Source organism: Diadema setosum, chromosome 22 (genome assembly GCF_964275005.1).
Source record: "Diadema setosum chromosome 22, eeDiaSeto1, whole genome shotgun sequence".
In the NCBI taxonomy this organism is placed as follows: Eukaryota; Metazoa; Echinodermata; class Echinoidea; order Diadematoida; family Diadematidae; genus Diadema; species Diadema setosum.
In genome coordinates, this window is record NC_092706.1 from 9,328,962 (window position 1) to 9,352,231 (window position 23,270).

The 23,270-nt window shown below is 38.3% G+C and overlaps 1 protein-coding gene across 1 annotated transcript in view; it reads right to left on the reverse strand.

Annotated features, from left to right (window-relative positions):
• Positions 1 to 18,737, reverse strand: part of LOC140245110 (uncharacterized) — a 53,113-nt gene extending 34,376 nt beyond the window's left edge. Inside the window, exons 1-2 of the mRNA XM_072324707.1 lie at positions 18,625 to 18,737; positions 10,909 to 11,394 (exon numbers count right to left, since the gene is read on the reverse strand). Of these exons, the coding sequence (XP_072180808.1) occupies positions 10,909 to 11,183 (275 nt within the window). The 5' untranslated portion in view covers positions 11,184 to 11,394; positions 18,625 to 18,737. The remainder of the gene's footprint in view (positions 1 to 10,908; positions 11,395 to 18,624) is intronic.
• Positions 18,738 to 23,270: the final 4,533 nt, after the last annotated feature.

Genomic DNA, 23,270 nt, shown 5'->3' on the forward strand with positions numbered 1-23,270 from the left:
AGGAAGAATAACTGATAGTTTAAAAGTGATTATTAATTATCTTAAAGAAACACAATATTTCTGTGATTGATCAGTAAGCTCCGAGACGATATTGAGCAGCTTACTCTCAACCCTCCAAGGGGTTAGGACTTACACACGAATCAGCTAAATCTTTGCATCCATCAAATTGAAGAATGTGCAGTTATCCCGCACGCATAGATCCTCAATTTGCCCAATCTGAATTGCTGAGTTAGATTTCACTGCCTCGCTTTCGGGCTTCTTTGTACTTACAAAGTCTTTATGTATTTCACTCCCACTCCCCACACCGTGAAATTGAGTATTTTGTTTCACTTTTCTATCAATATCGGAACTCATTTTCTCCACAGCTTCAAATTACCCAACTTGGGTCTATGTTTATTCCGCCTTTGAACATCAGAAAGAAAGCAGACTACTGTTGTTGTTTTTGTCCATTGTATGTTATTATGCACATGCCTATCACATGATCAACTCGTGCAACATCACGTGATGTAAACGTCACACTTGGTGGTGATGAAACTTGAATTGAATTTTATTCAGGTAATTCAGAAGTTATTTCAAGTTGTTGTTGTTTCAGCGTCGCTACCAGGAATTTTCTTGGAAAATAAACGCGGATATTAATCCCTCAAATAATTAATTTGTCTTGTCATTTTTTCCCCTACCTAGATCTAATGGACGCACTATGAAACAATGTGCACGAAATCACTTTTATCCCTTTTGATAGGACAAACTTCTTAAAATTCTAATGACATCGTATAGAAACATGAAAGAGTTATTTCTACTTTATCCTAACGTTGGATGAGCTTGACAGTGTTACGTCGTTTCATTCCTTTGGTTTTTAACAGGGTGGTCCACGAGGGGTTTCAGCATGTCGCAGCTCTAACATGCTCAAATTCTTGTGCAACATGGTATGCAGCATCCTGAAGAATTTGCAACAAGCTCAAAATGAAATGTATTTAAACATGTGCAAAACATGTGCAAAACAAACAAGAAGAACCAAACCACGTGGCACTTAGATATTTGTGTGCAAAACACGAGAGAGAACATTGAATTTAAGCAGCACAAAGACAGATAAGCTGCAAAATATTGCATACTACGTGCTCGTGATGTGCTTCCCGCGCACATGCAATTTCTGCAATATTCTCACATTCTGAACTTGCAACATGCTCAAACGTCAAGTTGTGGACAATCCCGGTTTAGATATAAGTAAATAATAAAAAAGGCACATTTGACTCTCTTTATTTTCAGACAAAGTACTTTTTTAGTCTATCACCTCTCTGATTTGAGGGTGGTCGGTCAGTGACTTCGGAAGCAGCGACAAGTCTTGAGCGGAAGCTTGTTAAATGTGATAAGTCCGTCACGGGCTGATTGTATAGGAGGGTTGGGAGGAGGAAGGTTGGTAGACGCAATGAGGAATTATATCCGGAGGCAAGAAAAAAAAATCGTTCCCTCAGTCTCAATCGGACTGATTTACTTTTGTAGGAAAATGGGAATTGGGGGTTGGAAAGGGATGAGGTGATATGAGGATGTCTCGGAAAATCATTTCATATATCAGACAGACATCCGCACGAAGGGAAATAGTGTTTTCACACACCCCTACCGAACAGGTAAAGCAAATTATTCGTCTCATATATATACACACACACACACACACACACACACACACACACACACACACACACACAAACACACACACAAGGTTGCGACTTTCATCTACTCTGTTACGACACAAAGACTTTGATAATAATTCTCCTATATTGTGTAATATATACATGCAAACAAAATTCAAACTGTCTGCTGTTTTTCGCACTATACGCTGATCGCCATTGATTCGAAGTCGCAATTCGCGCTCTTGCCATCATGATACGACCGTATGGATATCTAAACCATATCTTTTACGTTCAAAACAGAATTATACTTAAAAGCATACATTTAAAGCGATTTAAAATGATTGCGATAATCGACTGAGTTCTAGCGATAAGGAAATGCTAGCTTCTTTGGAAGTTTGGAACACAATGGACGATGACACTAACATGTTCTATCATTACTGTCATCTCATCCTAGCAATAGCTACACCAGTGGGTGGTAAAACAAAAGGAATGACTGCCGAACTGGACTACTAGGGTAAAGGACTGGTCTTATCTTCAGTCACGGCTCTCTTAGATCGAAGCACAAGTGCGATGGCAGCTACTGGCAATGCGGGCGTGATGTAAGGCTGATATGGGGGAGGGAGATCTGGTATATCCGCTAGGAATAATGTAGGTTTTTAAAGGCTTATCAAGCTGTATCAATCGTTGTAACTTTCCATATCAACGGATTACTTTTGCCAATCTCTGCTGAAGTTACCCCTTTTAGAGGAATTACACGCAGGTGCCAATCGTCTGAGTAGATTTCAAAGGGATTTCAAAGTCGACGTCGTACAAGACAAAATGTGACTAAGTCGAAAAAAGTACCCAATTGGATATAATCATGTATCAATACTATTGTTTCAGTCAAAATTCATGTAAATTGGAAATTTTCTTTCCAGTCCTTTTGGATTTGACTTAATTTTGTTCAAATGCTCTTTTTTTTTACATCAGGGTTTGAGGTGTTATGTATGAATTGTGTCCTCTTTCTTCTAAATACTCTCAAAGTTGAAGCATGGATTAAGCTTATAAATAACGTCTTTAATGTTTGTTATAGACATATCTTTATATTAGTGTCTGAGTTTGAATAATTCCTTCTTTTTTTTCGTTGCATTGCAACCCAACAAAAAGGTTAAAGGAGACCTCCGGATAATTTCCAGACATTTACATTTGAACAACTATACATCAGTTATAATGAGTACAGAGTCTCACAATTTGTAGTGATTTGGATGAGGAATAAGAATGTTTCGAAATTTCTAACAAATTGCAATGAACAAGGAAGAATAAGAATGCATGAGTTGGGGCTAAAGGAAGCAGAACAAAAGAAGAAGACATGCATAGATTCTACACAGGTGAACTTGTTAAGCAAGCGGTACTGTAATGGAATTACACTGCTACATTTCTGAATTATGTGAGGCACCTTCGTGTATGTCATCAACACTATTCAGTGTAATTTGTTTATGATTTTTCAGAGTATTGGTTTCTCTGCTCAAGAACCACAATGAATTCCACAAATCTATACATGGAGCGGTCTATTTGTGTACTACATAATGTGAAATTATGAAAAATCGTTTGGCACGCACCTTTAGATATGGCATTGATGTTGCTCAGAAAGTAGTGAGTCTACCATGTATTTAAATGGCATGACAGGTGTGAATCCCAGCCAGTCCCAAGTAAGAGGCAAAGGCACTCTGTCCCTTGGAAAGGACAAAAAGGACAGATGGAGGACACGTGTATGAGAGAGTCACAACCCATGCAAGTAAAAGATCCCGCTTCATTCATGCATCGCAAAGAGCAGGATGCTGACCAGGTGAGGGGGTCCATTTCACATACCCACAGCAGAAAATCAGATGATGCCTCCAGTTTCTCCCCAACAAACGGTATCAATATTGTGCCATACAAAAAGAGGAAGGAAAAAAGGGGAAGAGTCTCCCTAGTACTCCAACATAGTCAGGTGTAGAATGTTGTTAATGAGTGTTTCATTTTGGTGTATATACAATATTATAATAAAATTGCGTTTTTGTGTGGATGTGCATACAACAATTATCAACTACCATTTCATGTCATATCTTGAAGATGTGAATATCAGAGTAATTTCAGTGTTGGTTTTTTAACGATTTTTTTTTTTTGTCCCTCAGTTCCCAACAATATTTTTTTTGTACAATATTTCCTAAGGTATCTACCAATTACAGTCACTTAGAATTTAAACCGATCTGTCTTGCTGCTCAGTTTGAAAATGATGATTCGTGATTGATTGACAACAGACTTACGATATATCACGATCATCAACTGCGCACGGGAAGGAACTCTGTTCTATATACTTCAACTGATTATTGCATCTTTATAGTCAGATGAGAGATCGATATGACATCAATGAGGCCTTCCATGGGAGTTCCTGGGGACGCCAGGCCTCGAGTAAACTCATTCTTGCTGATTTTGTCGATATAGCTTCTCTTGCGTCTTCACCACTTTTTGCGATTGCCCGGGTATGAGGTATAGAGCGTTGCAAATTGAACACTTTACCGCGTTTTTTTTTTTCTTTCCGGGGAAGGGATTAAAGGTGAAGTTGCGATAAAGGTTGTCTAATCCTCTTCGAAGGTCAGTAGACCTGCGGCGTCTAATCGTCGATTTCTTGCGTCCTACCTCGCTTTAATTGATAGGATGTGTGACCAGTCCCCCGTAAAGCCCTTCAGCGAGGCGAATAAAGTGAGCAAAACAGAGCAAATCACTCCCTCTGTCCACTATAGCCTTGGCTAAATTTTAAGGAGAGATCGCCCGGCGCATCAGAGTTACAAAACTAGGCATCTTTCCGCCACAGTGGCAGCAAGGATGAGCAAATCCCAGGGAATTTTGCCAGCTCTCTCGTACGAGCCTTATGATATGGGATGGTTTCTTATCAATTTCCTGTCTTTCCAATACAGAGAGCCAATAAATCAAAACTGTTAACAATGAGACACTAAGTAGTAAGAGGTAAGAGGGTTAGACGCACAGTTTTCCCATAACAATTATCACAGTTGCATTATCATACTATAAATGTCTCACAATGGGGTTGCTTTTGTCTAGGCGTCATTGTAATGTCAGCTCATGGGACTAGATATCACAAAATCCTGCCGAAAGATACCAATCATCAACTTTCTAGTACTTTTGTTCCTGAGCATTCTGGATTCTAGCCCTTTAAAAGGATATAATGATTTGTCCCATTCCATTTCCCCAACCGCAAAATGAAATAGTGTAAATGTACAAACGGTTTTGAGGAAAAACAGCTTTGTACCTCGGAGAGAGAAACATCGATTAAAACCACAAAAACACATTCAAGTTTCAAATCATCTTATTGTCCGGATTTCTTTCATTTCTGCATCTCTATCGTCATAACATATTCTGAAGAATTTGATGCCCTTTCTGTATTACTAGATACTATGTTGGAAGTTGTATACTGCTCTTGTAAACTTCACGATATTGTGCATAGTTAAAAAAGAAATAATGTCTCCCAACGACGTTTGTGAAATTTTAAAGTATCACACCTCAGAGCTATTAAAAAAAGGAAAGAAAAACTGACCCCATATCACTGGAAAACTGTCATTAGAATTTTTCGTGGGGTCCGAAAAAAAAAATCACTGAAAGTCTATACTAATATTTCGCCCTCCATCATTATAGATGTTTCCAGATTTATCATTTTGAGGAAAGATCTTAATTAATTACTTCTACAATATGCCAGTTTATGAAAGGAACCTTATTTTCAATACTGCAAAAGAGACACACGAACTTAGGATATGTTCCAGAATCAATGGTGTACAATACACATAATGGAAAAGACAAAAGTATTTGGAGCATATATAAGAAGTGTTTCTTTTTTCTTTCCTTTACTGTAAAATCACAACACTTTAAAGGAGAGTTGTTATGCGTGTAATGTAATGTGATTCATTCAAATGAAATCGGTGGGATCAGAGCACCATATCAACGGAAGTTTCGGCAGCGCGTATGGAAAGACAACATGACAGGTGTATTGCGGTGACTGAGCCATCGAATGCGGGGTCCTATAACCTCATTTTGTCTTCGTTTGAGCACGACAGTGACGAAATCTATGTCTGTGGAGAATAATGTCAACTTGTGAGTAAAGCACGGAGAGTAATTGCACTGTCACGTTACCAGCCGACCCTTTTAAATATTAAGTCATCGAATCAAGTTGGTTGAGTGTTCATTATATGTTGTATAATGTAGTACATTGTGTATAACACGATTTGCGATAGGCCGCATTGGTACCACGTGACATTCATATATTATAGTTCATTCATTATAATAGTTCGCGCTTGTGAACTATAGTTCTTTATTCGTACGGGTGAATCGCGTGTTAAACACATAGTATGTCATAAACCAATCTTATTTTATGTCAAATAATGCATGCTTTTTCATTCACCATGCTACCTCCAAATTCGTAATAAGCTCTTACGTGCGATTCTCTTCACTTCCGCCAAACTGCACTTGGGCTAATTTTGCATTTCGAGCTTATAATCTTATATAGTGCATTCAAGATCATGTACTGTTTTTACAATATTGAATGCTGGATCTCCATTTTCCAGAGTCTTTCTCTGTCACGGATGACACTCACACAATCGACAGAACTGTAGTCTTTATGAAACTTTGCGTGTTCATAAATGTGTGAATTCAAACTAAACAAGAGAAGGGCATAATCACATTGCGTACTTAAGTTAGTGTGAATATGTCTGTGTGTGTGAGTGGTTTGTACGTATGTTTGTGTTAATATGTGTGTCTGTCTGTGTGTGTTTATGTCCTAGATTGGAACAGCCCCTTAAGAAGAAAAAGAGTTTAATAGAACGCAGTTCGGAACACATTTCAACTGTCTCTAGAGACAACGTGCTTGGCTTTTTCCGCCCCTTCCTCGCAGTGACATGCGACCGCTAGCCGCTTGCAGGTGTCCATAATGACGGTACCATGTTGGGGGCAAAATTCAAATCAAATCGAATTTGGTCACCAGGGAATCCGACTAATGATTACACTGATTGTCACGGGTATTGGGAGCTTGTCTCCTTCCAATTGTCATGATTGTAGTTTGGTATTAGTGTCCACCATCTTATTCTATAAGTTTTTTAGAGTTGTAAGCAGTTTAGCCCTACGCGAGCCCCTGTACGCAATCGTTCAATTTTCCTTGTTGAATTCCTGTATCTTCCCCTAGAGGGTATAGTTTATTTCTCATATCGAACTTAGTTTCCCCCCCCCCCCCCACAATTATATTTGCCTGTTTTCATTTCTGTGTCAGGGAACCAATGCATTTATGACAAAGTAACGTGGAGAGTGTTCGCCCTAAATTACAAAGAAACGATACTGCATATTATTGGTGTTGTTTGCAACTCACGCAAATTCAATTTCAATTCAGTTCAAATAGGTTCAAATCAAATGTGAAAGAGACGTCTTGTCGAAGATGGGGGGGGGGGGGCAAAAACAGTAGTAAGAAACTAATACTTGGAAGTATGGCTAATGATCCGTTAGTCAAAATCTCCTACGAATAGAAACAAATACGTTTTAATTGCCACCAATTAATGGATTGAGAGGAAACTGGAATTCTGTTTCCCATAAAAAAAGAAAAAAAAATATATATACATATATATGTATATATATATATATATATATATATATATATATATATATATACAGTTTACTGTCAGGCTGATATTTCAATGAGTTTCATTTTTCTTTCTTCTTCTTCTTCTAAGAACAAAAATTAAATGTACGAAGGGTAAAATCCTCTGTACTTCTATTAAACAGTCCAGCGTTTGTATATTCTCGCACACTGGATTTATTCAAAGTCGGAGTTCTTGAATGGCTGCAACAGCATATTTCCGTAATGCTTTCTAATGAGATATAAGGAAGATCATTGTTATAAGGAATAACGCCGCTGTTAAAATACATTTCGTGTTAAGGCAATGCCTAACAAGGTTTGGGAAATCTGGAGGATCCCAATTATAACCCCCTCCCCATGAACTAATGCTTACCACAAGCTTAAATTGTATTATTACTCCTTGCTCATTTTTGAAGATTTTTACTTGTTCTATAAGCAATAGATGAGTCTAATTTTATTTTACACCAGTACAATTGATTGAGCCATGCGAGAATGTGTATTAATATCCTGTTATAATCGCAATATTCTGCCTGGGGCTCGGAAAACAGCTTCGAAATGAAGTAAAAGGTTGAAACGCAGTTTCCAGTGTTTGAAACTATCCAAACACTCTTGACAAACGAAAACAACTTTCATGTGTCCCCTCTTCAGTTTCGATCAAAAACAACTATCTGCCCAAGTATACTGCAAATATTGGTAAGAAAGTACTTTGGAAGCCAGTTCATAGATAGCGTTTTCTTTTCCCCCTTTATTTCATCGGTGAAAAAAACAACTCAACCGCTTTTCAGCTGTCTATTCCTGTTTCAAGACGCTTCCTTTCATCAAGATTGTCATGCATGAGCTTTAAAGACAATTTGTCAAGGAAAAAAATTAACATAAACACTATTTATAACGACATGAGTGCAGCACGACCGCGAAGAGCCAACGCAGAAAAAGGGATCATTCTGCAGGACGACCGACAATCGGGAGGGGGGGGGGGGGGTTACGAGTGAGAGAAATAGGAAGGATAGAAGGGGAAGCTATTGGTAAATGACCTTCTCTCATCTTTTTCTTCTTTTCTTTTAGTTCTCATTCTTCTCAACCCGACCTCAATTACGAAAAGTGACTCTCGGAAACATTCGGTAAGGAGGAGATTATTATTTCTTGTGTACCTTATAAGATCGAATACAGTACCCTTATGTTTGAAAGGACATGTCTACTGACAAACGAGGTCAAACGAACAGAAGCTGAGAAGAAAAAAAAAACACCTCAATGATTGCATTAACATAATCATGTTCTATATTGAAGTTGACACTGAATCATTCACTGTCGACGAGTTTGGAGAGCCACTAGCCCCTGATTTTTTAATGGGTTTTCATTATTCATTGTATCATGGCGATCTCTTGAGATTATGTCATATCCTCTGAATATAAGGTAATGTGGCCCCGGGTATGGTTTGATATATTACATGCTAGCTTTCAGGTCACTTCAGATATCATTGGCACATTGCATGTCATAATAGGTCTGGAGACATATTGTGTTCGGAGTCATTAATTGTCGTGATTCAGATATAGTGGTTATGCTATTCTGTACTCTGATTAGAAGAAATGAATAAATTCTTATTATTGTGAAGAAGTTAATGAATCTGGGATTATAATTAATCATACGACTTTCGTTTCAGTAGGTTTCTCAGACCGCACAGCGTCAAACATTCCAAATGGCGATATGTTTTCTTCTTTTCGGACGGGGGGGGGGGGGAGCTGTAGCTCTTTTGGTTCAGCGAGTAATTACCATCTAATTTCATTCAGCCAGTAGATTTAAAAGTCACAATTACGAGGTAATGTAATTATGATTACGTCACACTTGAAAGTGGTGTGAGACAATAATGCCAGAAATGCAAACGTTACGCAAGCAACCTTGAAGCTTGTCGCTGGATTGTCGGTAGGCCTTCACAGTATAGGAAAACCATCATATCGCTCTATCAACCGGTTATTATCTTTAAAGCTCCACCTGTCGGGATGGGAGAGATCAAACTTTAACCGTGATCAATGTTCTCGCGATTAGTAAAGTGCGCGGGGGAAATCAAAAACCGAATCCGCCATTAATGGACTGGCAACACCGTGGTGATTAGAATTGTTTTGCCCTTTGGCGTCACCTGTTGAGAGGAGAAGCACAGACACGCACATGAAAGCAGCCCGCAGGGCCAAGGGGCTGCCAAGGTGTGGCGCACCGACATGACCGAGGGATCGCAAAGAAATCTTAAAGTGAAAAATCTACTTCCAGCCGGCTGTAATTCAGTGAAGTAAAGCCTAACAAACAAATAGAATCGTACCAGAGAGAGTAAACCTTAAAATCCGGAAAAGAAGAATAGGAACGTGATAGAATTTGAAGCCTAACAGTTTTTGATAAACATGTGGTATCGGACACAATCATTTCTCGAAATAAGACAAGGTCATAATGTTATCATTGCAAATCTCTTCCGCTTGGTCTACATAAACATGATTAAAGGGTTGCTCTATTTGTCACTTATGCATCAAGCATTCGTGACAAAATGAGAGCATCCTTTGAGAGGATAAAATCAAAACAACTCTCTCCCTTTTCCTGGGGTCTTTACGCCTTAACAACTGTTGAACAATTGAATGTGAAGAATGTAATGGCTTCTCGAACGCCTGCCAAGAAAAATCAAACGATGGTGAAGACGATTTGTGCGTAGGCGATTTGGAGGCTTGTGGGGCCATCGCACCCCACCACTTCCATGACTTCACCTAATTTTCATTGCACTGATGTCCGTATTGTCGGAAGCACGGGACACAATAAATTCTATATCAATTCTTTTTCATTACCTGATCTTAACGCAGCTTTTCTGTGGTTTGCTTGTGTAATTTCACTCTATTTACTGAAGGCAACATTGAGCATGTAATAAATATCTATTTTCTAAGTTTGCTTTTGTTATTTTCAGGCGGCAAGTTGAGAGTTCATCATTGATGCTACAATACGCAAGTTGTTTTTACTGACGATGGCTGGGCAAGCAATTTATCTCTTGGGATTTTGCTTGGAACTTGGCATAACACGCAACGCATTGCTTTCGGAAAGTGTCCCACTTGTTGCTTTGGGAATTTATGCTTTGCCTATTTCGATTTCGTTTGATTTACCATCTGAGTGCCTACAGTTTCTTACGATTACGATTGCCCACACACCCCCTTTAAGGAATTACTGATCATTTAGTTTCATCATTTTGTTTTAGTTTTGTGTATCAAGGTGATGATTATTCCAATAATTACTCCTACGTTTTCGACATACCATGCCATATAGTGTCCCTTTATTTGAAATATGTCTCTCTTTTGTCTTGTGAAAGGCCTACTTCTTTCCATGATAAATACTGAATAAACATAATCGAATCGAAACATATTTAATCTATTCTATATCCATCATCAAAATAATCTTTTCCTTAGACATGTGTAACAAAATGTTACGCAAACGAAAAACAAACTGAACTGAACCATTGGAAAAATGTAATGGCAGAGATGGGAATAAGCTTATTTAAAACTGTGATGGAAGTTGTTACATCGACTTGAAAAACTGCAAAGGACAAAGAAGAGAGAGAAAAAACAACAACATCGAATGGAGACGATACATGCAGAAAACCCTTTTACCCACCTTTCTCTTTTTACGTAATCTCTGTCGGCGGGTTGGTAGCCATTTGTCTGGTATCTAGTACTGTATTCGCCCGTATGAGACATGTCACTTTTCTTCCCGACCATCTGAAGTCCTCTTGACGGGTCGCGGCATAGTGTCATCCTAAGTGGGCAGTAGCAGCCCGGCGGAAAAGAGCACCCCTTGGTCGAGCGGCAGCACGCCGCCTGGCCCCGGACTAGGAGGCAGCATGCGGCAATCACTAGTACCACGATGCTGCATAACCTACCGAGCCGCATCTTTTAACCCCTCAGCGACGAAAGGAAAAAAAAGAAGTAATAAAGGCCCAGTCACCAAGTAATAGTTTGGTCGGCAGCAGTGGTGGCGGAGTTGGTGCTGAGGACGCTGTCGATTATAGGAGCAGGAGCCCGGTGTCGGCGAAAAGGCGGCTCTGCCCTGATGTTTCACCTGCTTTGTTTGTATGTCCTAGTTTGCAATATTCACGCACACCTGTGTCAAGAAACGGAGAAATATATTTCGTTCATTTGTGCAACATTACTTATCTGCTCTGTCTCCTATTCCAGATGAACACCATCCTCCATGGAGCAATGTCTATGTTCACAAAGTAGTGATTATTAGTGTGTGTGGCGCTCAACCGACCGGCTGAGGAAAAACGTTGCGCGTGCGACAACCACAAAAACGGCTCCTAAAATGTGTGCGACAGGTCTGGTCTGTGCGCTCCTAAATGACTGTGTGTTGCCGAAATGTGCGTGCGCACCTTAACTGTTTCCGACGCTGTTCATTCTCCACGAACTCCCCCGCCCCCGTCAAAAAACGAGGGAAGGTAATTAATTCCATTAATTATTTCGTTATTGACAGTAAACGTTACAGGTTATTTTTCCCCCTGCTGCCTTCGCACTGGCTCATGTGCGTGAACGTCAACGCTACGCCGTCTGATCTAACTCTGGCACTTAGAAAACTAATGGTAAAAAAAAAAAAAAAATATCAGACTCAGTTTCACGCTTCAAAGAAAGAAATAAAGTAAAAATAAAACAACCTGAAGTTAAAAAAAGTATTTTCCCTTTAGATTTGGCTTTACAAATGATAAACTGGAAGCCATTTCCCACCTTACATGGTACAGTCTAATTGCTTTAATTTTTGCGGTTTTTTTTTTTTTTTCCTTTTCTTCTCATTTCTCCTTTCGTAAATTAATGGACACTAATGACGATTACCTGTTTCGACATGTAAGAAAGAGGGAGACATCAAAATGCAAAGTTTTCTGTCTTTCAGTCATGCACCGGTCATGCACATAATCCCATGTATGAAATTCATTTACGTTTTTAATCAGGCTGATATGCACGCACAAAAATGTTATAATGCCTTAAAGGGGATGGCTAGTAACTGATCAGTGGGAATCAGTGGGAATGCTGGGGGATGATTGTTCCAATTCTTGTGGGATTCATTTAAGAGTACATTATATATCTATTGTTGTGTGAAAATAATTTGCTTCAGAATGGTCTCATATTCAAGTAATGTGCAGTTTAATGTTTCCAGGTTAGCATGCCTGTACAGTGACGGGGCATTAAACTGCACATTACTCGAATATGAGACCATTCTGAAGCAAATAATTTTCACACAACAATAGATATATAATATACTCTTAAATGAATCCCACAAGAATTGGAACAATCATCCCCCAGCATTCCCACTGATTCCCACTGATCAATCACTAGCCATCCCCTTTAAATAGAACTTGCAGATAGGATAGGGTAGATGGAAAAGCGCATATAAAACTGGTGCTTCTTTCAAATTTTAATGACCTCACTCTCGCAGTACCCTGCTCTTTTTCCACGACGTTGGTAATATCAACGGGCAAGCCAATATACACATCCTTTTGCATCTTTTCTCGTTTCATATAGGCATTGAAATAATAATAGAGTGGTGGTGATGAAATAAAACGTTACTATCGTAGCTTGGTTCGGTTCATTTATGCCCGTGAACGCTCTCCCTCCCTCTCTCCCCTCCCCCCCCCCTTTCTCTCTTTCTTTCTATCCCCTTTCGTCGCCAGGTATTACTACACAAATAGTGACTAACGGAGAGTGTGTGTGTTAATAAGCAGATTAGATCGTTAGAGGCATAACACAAAATACTTTTTAAAGTCTCCACCAAGTGTTAACAATTTAATCTGAAGACTGATGAAGGTCGTGTTTGTTTGTGTATGTATTGATAGTTAGGAATTTGGAAGCAAGATAGTAATTGTCTCTTTAGCCTTGACGTTTCTGCCATGCCATGCATCTTTAAGAACCATGAATTGGATGACTTGAAATATCTGTTATCGTGTATAGCACTTTGTTCAGCATAATTTATCTGCACATTATAATCACTGCTTTACAAGAACCGACTTAAGAAAACACAACATAGACAGCCTCTCCGATGTTGTACATTCCCTTCCTTCATACGTTTACTCATCAGTTGACATATACGAAAAATTTCTAGCAGAACACAGCGTGAGTAAAATGGACAACATTCATTTATCCATGTTTTGCACAGATGTATTGTTTTCGTATTTGAGCTCAAGGACGTTAACTTTTGCAGCGTGAGAGAAGAATTTCTGGACGACCCTTCTTTCCTTAAACTTGAAAAGAATGTCATCTCAGATTGATCACCGAAAGCTACGTTAAAGTCCTTCTCCAATCACCCGAAAGGATGAAATACCAATCTTCCCGCGATTACGGGATTCTAAAAGTCAAATTACTCATCTTACAAACACTTCATTCAATTTACAATTTTACGGTTTGGTGAATTCTCCCTCCCCCTTCTCTATTTCTTCTCCTCATCAATTCTCTCTATATAGGTAAACCAAGATCCTGGAGGTAATCAATGGTCATTCAGAGGTGGGACAAATATATATGAGATATATCTGAACGAGAGGTATCTTTTTGTATAGTGGGACTGAGCGTCAATGGGCATCGGACAAATACGCAGAAACTGATGTTGACAGACAATTTTCAATTCCCGTTTCATACCATTAAAACTGATTCAATGGCACATAACGATTGGAAATGGACTGTGTTGTTTTGTGAATATACGAATGTCAGGGGGTGGGTAAATACCTTGGCTAAGCTATCTATCGAAATATTTAGAGTAGGTGAATGTTTTCATTGATACCGAGTTGGAAATTACCGCGAAAACAAACATCACATTCCTCTAGAAACATTTTGCAACAAGGCGATGGTTAATGTCGTTTATGGAACGCCGAATCAAGCTTCACATATCTGTATAAGATTCACTAATCCATTCTCCTGGCTGTAATCAGAAAAGATCAACAACGATTATCATGTTAACAAAATAATAACTTCCTCTAACAACCCTCTATATGCCCCTCAAGGCATAAAACATGGTAGGTAAATGTTTTCTAACGAACTAGAGTTAGATCCTGATGTTATTACATCTAAATCAGACGCCGATGTTTGCGGCAAAAATAACACCGCTTTATTCAAAGATCCCTCCTCATGTCCTCAAGCAAAACGCACTCAATTATAGCGCATAATCTTCCCGAAATAACTTTACAATGCGATAAGAACGATCCTCAAATGATATACTGATAACATTGATGTGACGAATATTTGAACAAAATGAGCTTTATCAGAAAACATATCCAATTGTTCTTTTTTTTTTTAATGTCTACAACGAAAGGGTAATTGGCTGTAGATCTTAAAGGGATCGTATAGTTTTGGCTGAGACCTAATTTCAGGTTTCTAACATTTTTTTGTGAGATAATGAGAAACCTCTTATGAAACATGCAAGACCATGTAATTCCATGAGGAATTCAACATTTATTTGATGAAAATCGGATTTGAAATGGCTGAGATATGCAAAACACAGCGATTGTAATAAAGTGTGGGACCCACCTTTTATTACGATCGCTTTGTTTTACTTTTTTTTTTGGATGTTTCAGTAATTCCACATCCGAATTTCATCGAATAAACTTTGAATTCCTCTTAAAATGGTATGCTCTGTACCATATCATAAGTGTTTTCTTGGTATCTCTCAAAAAGTTAAAAGCCAATTCTCATCTCCACCAATACTGTACCATCCCTTTAAGGATGTCTGAATTTTAGCACCAGCAACCCATACTTCGTTATTGCGTATGATGAAGCAAAAAGTCATGTATTAATAAAATGACTGGAATTCCTCTTCAGACAAGGCTAATAATAATTGACAATTCTGAGCTTGCGTAACCTTTTTTCTTTTAATGGAAATGTCAGATCACGTCAATCACTGTAAGTTTGCGGTGATCGTTTTGTAGCCATTCCTCCTAAGAAAAAAAGGAGGAGGTGGTGGAGGAGGGAAATTTAGCCCCTTGGTAGCAAGAGTACAATTTGTGAACAAGATTGTGTAATGCCACGGTCTGACAGTCTGACGGCCCTTAAGAGAGATTTTTTTTTTTTTCAGTGGCGATGACGTCATTTCAACGTGAGCCATCTTTTATTTGTGTTGGAGGACAGGACAAGGAAATCCGTTCCCTACTGTGTCAATCAGTGTCCCTGTTCTGGCATGACAGAAAGAATTTTTTTTTTTTTGGCTTTTTTTTTTTTTTTTTTTGCTTTTTCCAAAGGCCACCCGAATTGGACGCAAAAGCAATTTTGTCATTGGATTCGCTTTATTTCCTCTAGGGACTCTGGTTGTGTGTGTGTCTGTGTGTGGGCTTTTCTCTTTAAGTCCTCCTTCAAAGTGTCGGAAATAAATTGCTCGTTCTTTGTAGTCTGTACACAAAAAAGCTGCTGCGTGAAAACCTTTGAATATATCATATAAATAAATATAAATAAATAAATATATATATATATATATATATAATTCACCATTCATATTTTGTTTTTTTTTTTTTTGTTTTTTGTACATACAAGGCCAGGAGAAACCAAAGTGCATGCAAACAGAGCAGGAGTGACCATACATGGAGTTAACAGGTTGAAATATTCCAATGAGACCAATAGCGAGGGGAGGGGAGGAGAAAGGAATGCCTTGTTGTTATCCGAAGGTATAAAAACAAACTTGTAAATTTGCCCAATGAAAAAAAAAGAAGAATCTTCAGTAGAACTTCATGGGTGCGGGTAATTTCTTCTTTACAGTAGTAACAGATAGAAAGAACAATAGATTTTATGGAAGCAGAAAAGGAAAAGAGATGTGCCATAGAAATAAAACAAATCGGGTAATAGCGTTTGATTTCTGTTCCTCCTGGGAGCACCAGCAGTTACGTGACATCTATTAAAAAAGAAAGGAGAGATGAGAAACGTAAGAAAAGTTAAAGTCCTGGTCTGGTTTTTCTCTTGTTGATCTGTCTTCATTATTCATTATTCAGTTCAAACTGGTTCCATCTCAAGGTTACTGAACAAATGGAAAAAGTGTCGTCGATCTGTTGAGGTTCTTAATCTCTTGAACACGATAATACGTTTTTTTTTTTTATTATTATTATTGTTTTGGATGTTCTTTCCGTTTCAAGAAGGATTATGCAGCAGCTCTTTTGAACGAAAATTGTTTGCAAATGACTTTTAACGGTAATGGTATAATGTGTTACAATGTCACATCATATTTCCTTCTAGTTGCCTATTGTGATTTGTGTTTTAATGAATTGCAATTCGATTGGAATGCCTTTCAATATACAAATCGCCTAAAATCAAGGATTTTATTGCTCCTGCGAATTCTGCACTGCGAACATAACTTGAAAGCTGGACTGCCGCGATGGCAAATGAGTTGTTATTTTAGGGCCTATTCCACTTCAAGCTCTTATAACTGTTCAAAGTGGAACTTAATGGGTAGGACAAGACAAGACGTGAACGGTCGGTTCCACCCACATATTACAGGGACTTATTTCTGACTGCGGGCGGAGACGAAGTGCGGCGAAAGAGCAGAGGGGGTGGAGTGAGCGAGACGGAAGGAGAGTAATGGTGAAAGGGCTGCTGAGATTGGATGGGAACAGTTACGGTCGATTGAGTGCAATGAGTAGTGAAAGATATTGCCCATGGAATATAATACCAAGCATACAGTCGCCGCATTCGCGGCCGCTGCTCGTAAGTTTCGAATAATACCGCGTTTGCCTCACCAACAGCGCCAGTAACGTCGCTATTCTCGATTGCCTTTTCATTTCGTCTTTTTTTTTCCAGAGCAGAATGAGGTAAGGAAAGTATTTGCCCAGTGACACAATACCCCGATCAGTTGATAGTGGGTTCTAAATGAAAGCGTTGGTGACAATAATATCCTTTCGTCAAGATCATGGACGGTTCGTCGGGATGACGCAGCTATATACGAAGCACGCGATGCCTGGTTGTGGTGTAGCGAGTTGGTCACAGGAAAAATGCAAAATATGAACCGCATTTCATGGAGAGGGAAACAGCTCATAGGCGCAAACCCACTCAAGGTGATCAACTTAAACCATTACCGATTGAGAGATAATATCAAACCTTAATTACATACTCAGATTTTGATGTAATTCAACGTAATTGTCTCGGTCATGAGACTGGGTATCAAGGTAGGCCTACTTTGCTTTGGGCATGTGGCCGACTCTGCATTTTCACGAAGGACAACATTTTTACATGATTCCTCTGCAGGTAAAACATTAGTAGCTCTCTCTTTCGAGAGGAAAAAAAAAACGTTTCTATCGAGCAATGTGTAAATGAAATTGAGGATTTTCTCCACATAATGACGTCACAGTCATGCTAGAGAGGGAGAGAAAAAGAGAGGAAGGGAGGCCTCTGATTTGAGGTTGCCTCTGTCGCCACGCTGAGTGAGTTAGCATGGTTAGTGACATTCAAACAGTGGCAAGTATTTTTTTTTTTCGTACTCCCGCTGATCGGTTGGTTTGATTTCACCAATTTCTTTCAGTGCACCTTCATCTTCGCTGAAAGTGTCCCCTAAAACTAATTCTGCCCCCCATGGAAGAAAGCAGTAACTGCATAACTGCTGAGCTGAGATAAATGCGATTTTGTGTTTTTTGCAGATTCTTTAAAAACACAGAAACATTCAAAAATAATTTTGTGGTATGATTATGCACCATACCTAGTTGTCTAAAAATACCTAGAAAAAAAATATGTTTCCATTATTTTTTAAATGTTATTTAGGAAAATGCAGTTACTGCGGTGGCTCACCCTTGTTTCTGGGTAGTTTCCCCACGGAAAAAAGCAGTAACTGCAGACGGCCAGGAGTCTGCTGTTTTCCCCATGGAAAAAAGCAGTAACTGCACATGTCACATGACCATAGGAGGAGAATTGTTACCACCACCAGGTTATAAAGTTCTTCTACTTTCTGGTTAGTCTAGATCTATAAGATCTAGGACCTAACGCTAGACCTAGACTAGGTCTTGTCGATTGAATGGCATTCTGTGTAAAAATAAGGCCTACCCTAATTGAACTTTGAAGTGCCCGGCCTTGCCCCTGACACATGACCCTGGACTAGACAATAAAATATCAAGTCTCTTCGTCTTAGATCCTAGTCGAACTCTGACATTACACTTAAGCTAGACTACAGATCTATGCCCAATGTTAGTGCTAGACCTAGATCTATTACGTTAGATTAGGCCTACTGACATTTTATCTAACACTAAACAGTTAACAATACTAGGCCTAGATCTACTCTGTAACGTTAGATCTGGTACGCGGTAGACCTATAGGGCCTACATCTAACGTTAGACTAACGTTAGTGTATTAATACTAGTGCTCATCTCCCTTCAATATATTTTCAGCTCACCTAGATTTTCTGGTTCTGGCCAAAGCCATGGCTACTATGACTTTTCTTCTGCCATTCATGATAGATTTACAGGCATGCCTGGACCGCAGAAACTGTGTGACAGCATGGTTAGCACTGGCATGATCACTCAGACTGTACCAGACCTGAATACTGTGCAAGTGATGACTGTGATGTGATGCAGTGTTTAGCTAGTTACTGTGCAGTATGCTGCAGAATTTACGCGCATGCAGCTAGCTGCACGCGTATTCTACACTCTGAGCGCGCTGAGTCTGCCAGGTTTGCTAGTCTCCAGAAAGAAGCTTTTTCTACAACTTGTCATATGATTCCCTGCGGGCAGAGTCAAGTTACTGGTGAAACAATCTTTTTTATATCTACTCCCCTAAATTATGGAAGAAACTGCTGTTTACATTGTTAAAAAAAAATTAGTAGAAAAAATAAATGGTATTAGGGAAAAAATATACAGGAAGGACTATACAGAGTCTGAATGATTAGACTAAATTGTTAGTTACTGCTTTCTTCCGTGGGCTTTGTTAGTTACTGCTTTCTTCCGTGGGGAAACTTGCAAAGTTGAATCAACTGGATGCAGTTACTGCTTTTTGCAAAAGTGAAAAATTGCATTTTTGGTCACTTTCATTTTTTTTTTGTGCAAAACTGACCTGTTAACATTGGAGAGCATTGGGTAAACTATTCATTTTTGCAAAAAAGTAAACATTCATAAAATGTCAGTTACTGCGTTTTTCCGTGGGGGGGCAGAATTGCACTTACGGTGCTGTCCTTTCATCTGGTGCATTTTGAAAAAGTACGCATAAGTCGTCCTTTTGTACTGTGATTTATTTGCTGTCAAGTTTACCAAAATGCAAATAGAATGTTTAAGCCAAAGAGGTTTAATGTCCTTATTGGTTTGCTTGATTTTTTTGTGGCGATATTTTAGAATTTTTGCACATTAAGAATGTGTAAAAAAAAAAGTAACGCAAGTTGAAATGGCAATACATAAACAAACTGACAAAGCAGAACTTGAATTAAAAAAAAAGTAAATTTCGGACATGATTCCTCTCCCCCGCCTTAATGATGTGCGTTATTCGTTTTATAACATTGCGGCTACGGTTTCTTATAGTATTATAAATGTATTTTTGACGCTCTAGTATGACGTTGTTATCTTGGGTATGATACTTATGAATGCCTACTTGAAAGTCAACAGACGAAAGACTGAACTAACAAAATAAAAATGAACAATGTCTGGAATACCAAGGAAAATACTGTTTTATATTCATATCACAGACCACACGCCGTATTTTTTTTTCAGGCAGTCATTTCAGTGAGATCCGTGTCAAACAAGAGATTTAAAACTTAAAGAAGAAAGCAAATTAAATACTGGTAGTTTCAACCCAAATAAAAAAAGAGATAAGACAAAGGTCATGGATTTTTCTAGGTAAAGAAGACCGAGGAAAATGCTGCTTGTTATTCAGATCACATATCACTTGCCGTATCTTTCATTTTCACCAATCATTTCAATGAGATCCTTGCCAACATCAATCTTCAAGTAGACTTTATACAGATCATAATGCTTTAAAAAGTATTTAAAAAACGGGGAAAATTAGCGGTAGTTTCAATAAAACTTATGAACAAATTAAGTTTTGGATTTTGTTAAAGTTTCACATATCTGTTTGTTACAAGTTTTCACCACTTATCAAATCGGAAGAGGCGATGATATGATTATCTAACATTATTCTCCAGTCTGCTCGTTTCATTTTTTTTAAAGCGATATGGATAACAAATTATAAAAATAAATCGACCGCATAATATTATGTTCAAAGGTGCCATGACGTATCAAATAATATCAATTTTTCTGTTTATTTGTTTGTTTGTTACTCAATCGTAAAACTAGTGTGACAGAATAACCAAAGTAACTACAATGTGACGTAAAGGTCTTTATTCATGTCAATATTCTGTTTTCTTTTTTTTTTTAACGTTTATATCCTGTAGTTTTCACTGTCATTATATGAGTTGTATTGTTGTCTCACGTATATTATCCATTTACATGTTTTCCCTGTGATACGTGATAGGTTATACTCCGTCCACTAGCTCGGATTTCTTTTCGACTGTCTGTCTTCCCTCTGGTTCCGATAGAGATAAGCATTCCGGGTATCGTGTGTCTGGCTGCTGAATAGAGCTTTTCGGGGGGGGGGGGTATGTTGAGATCATGTATTATACGCGACGTTGACTACGACGCGCATCAAACATGAGAGAGATATCATAAAGATCACTGTCTACAGAAGGTAAACTGTATGTTTTTGTTTACTATAAGGTCATTTCCTGGTTCTCTTCACGGAGTGCTTCCACGAACACTTTATGCCATCAGCAAGTTTCTGCGATTTGAATAAAACTCGAAGATGTCACACATGGACCAAAATTGTACGCATTGATGTCCAAACTTTTTGTCCCATCTTCTCTTAAAGTTTTATAGACATTTCCTAGACAATAAACCTTTCTGTCTCTTAGAAACAGCCGGAATTGAAATCTTCTTCCATGGCACATGTCATGTGCAGATAGCTCAAATGGGATATTTTCACAGAAATGTTAGAGATATTTTCCCTGTTTATTTTTTTTTTTCAAATTTCCTCTGTGTGTTTTGTTTTTTTTCACAGTAATGAAAAATCAGTCATTACATGTAACATGCCGATGGAGCTCTCATATTCATGTAAAATCTTAGCTCTTTCAATCTCCTCCAAAGAAATTCTCAATCAATGAATATGGCTTGTACCTAATATCAAAAGTGATACTTATCCCTTTCAAAATGTGGGGGCGCGGTGAAAGTACAGATTGTACGGTGTCCCCCTCCGTCCCCTACCCCTACCCTTTCCCCACTAGATATGCATACTTTGACTCACAAGCAGAGAAGGGGGATGGACAAAGAAAGTGTGATGTACGATCCGGAATGTCATGTAATGATGCCTCTGGACACAATGGCCCGAATTCACGAAGGTGGTACAAACAAAACCATGGTTTAAACCATGGACAAAAACCATGGAGCGCCAAGTGTAGCACGGAATATTTCGTTACGAAATTGGTCATTTCGTCGATAAAATGACAGGTTTCGTTAACGAAATTATCATTCCGTGGACGAAATGTTCATTTAGTTACAAAATGTTGTCATTTTGTTACAAAATAATAATTTCATCGACGAAATGACTGATTTCGTGACGAAATATTCCGTGCGACACTTGGCGCTCCATGGTTTTTGTCCATGGTTTAAACCATGGTTTTGTTTGTACCACCTTCGTGAATTCGGGCCATAGTCAGTGACTTAGGTAAATTCCTCTGGGGCACAAGGCATAACACGTATTCAGAATCAAAGCTTTTAGGGGTTTTTTTTATTTGTTTTTTTTTTTTAGTCTTGAATTTTTCTTTTTTTCCTATCAGTCTCTTGTTGGCTAACTCATTTCGTTCCTGTCCCACTACAAACATGTCATAATACTCAATATTTCCTTGTTTAGTAACAAAATGTTGTTTGAAGGCAAACATGAGAATCATCACAAAGGTCACAGGAAAACGAGAGAAAACGTGAGCAGGAAAAGAAAACTTTTTTTTACCCACTGATCAGTGGTGAAGAGGCACAAATGATATCTATACAAACTAACTAACTATTATGATATATATATATATCAAAAACCAATTGTTACATTTAAATCAAGAAAACCTGAAATTCCTGATTTCCATTCAAGTCTATGTATTCCCGTAATCTTCTCCAGTTGCAACTTCGAAATCCGTATTTAAATGCAGCCCATGTCATGTAGCGGTCGTATTATCATTATGTATGTATTTTTGTTTGTTTGCTTTCTATTTTACAAATGACTAACGCAACATTAAAAAAAAAATAATGCTCTTCATCATCTTGATCACCATCACATACTCAAAATGTATTCAGAAATTTTTTACACATTCTAAAAAGAGGACAAATATGGCAAAATGTTAATAAAAAATTGAATTCAACTTTGCAATACAAATCTAATTTCTTTATGTTCGCAAAATGCATCATTGAATATGTTACCTTTAACAATTTATTTAAAAAATGATTACACAGAATTTGTATACAAACCCTTCATGGCTTTTAAATGTCATTATGAAACACACACACACCTATATAATTATATATTTATATATATATACACACACACATATATATATATATATATATATATATATATATATATATATATATATATATACATATATGCCTAATGTATCTTCTTTTTCTGTGAGTGTTAGAAAAAAATTAAGTACATATTGTATCATTTTCGAGACTAAATCTGTCTCAGAATGGATGACCTTCCACCGTGTGCTATGGGGTACAAAAGAGTAACTTGAATTCATAACATTCATACGCAATTACCCAAGCATTCATGTGGGAGTCCACATCTCTTGTGGTGGACCGAGTTCTGTTCCCACCAACTTGGTGTTAGCTCAAACGTTAGTAATACGCTCTTTGAGCTCGGGCTCTGCCTTTTGTATCCACGGGTACCTGCTGCGGTTTAGTCTCCCAAGGGCGTTGCTGCCTTCGGCTTCAGCGATGCCAAGAAAATGATTACGTGAATTATGGAATTGCTAATTCATTTGCCCAAGGACATTCATTAATTCACCAGCAAGAA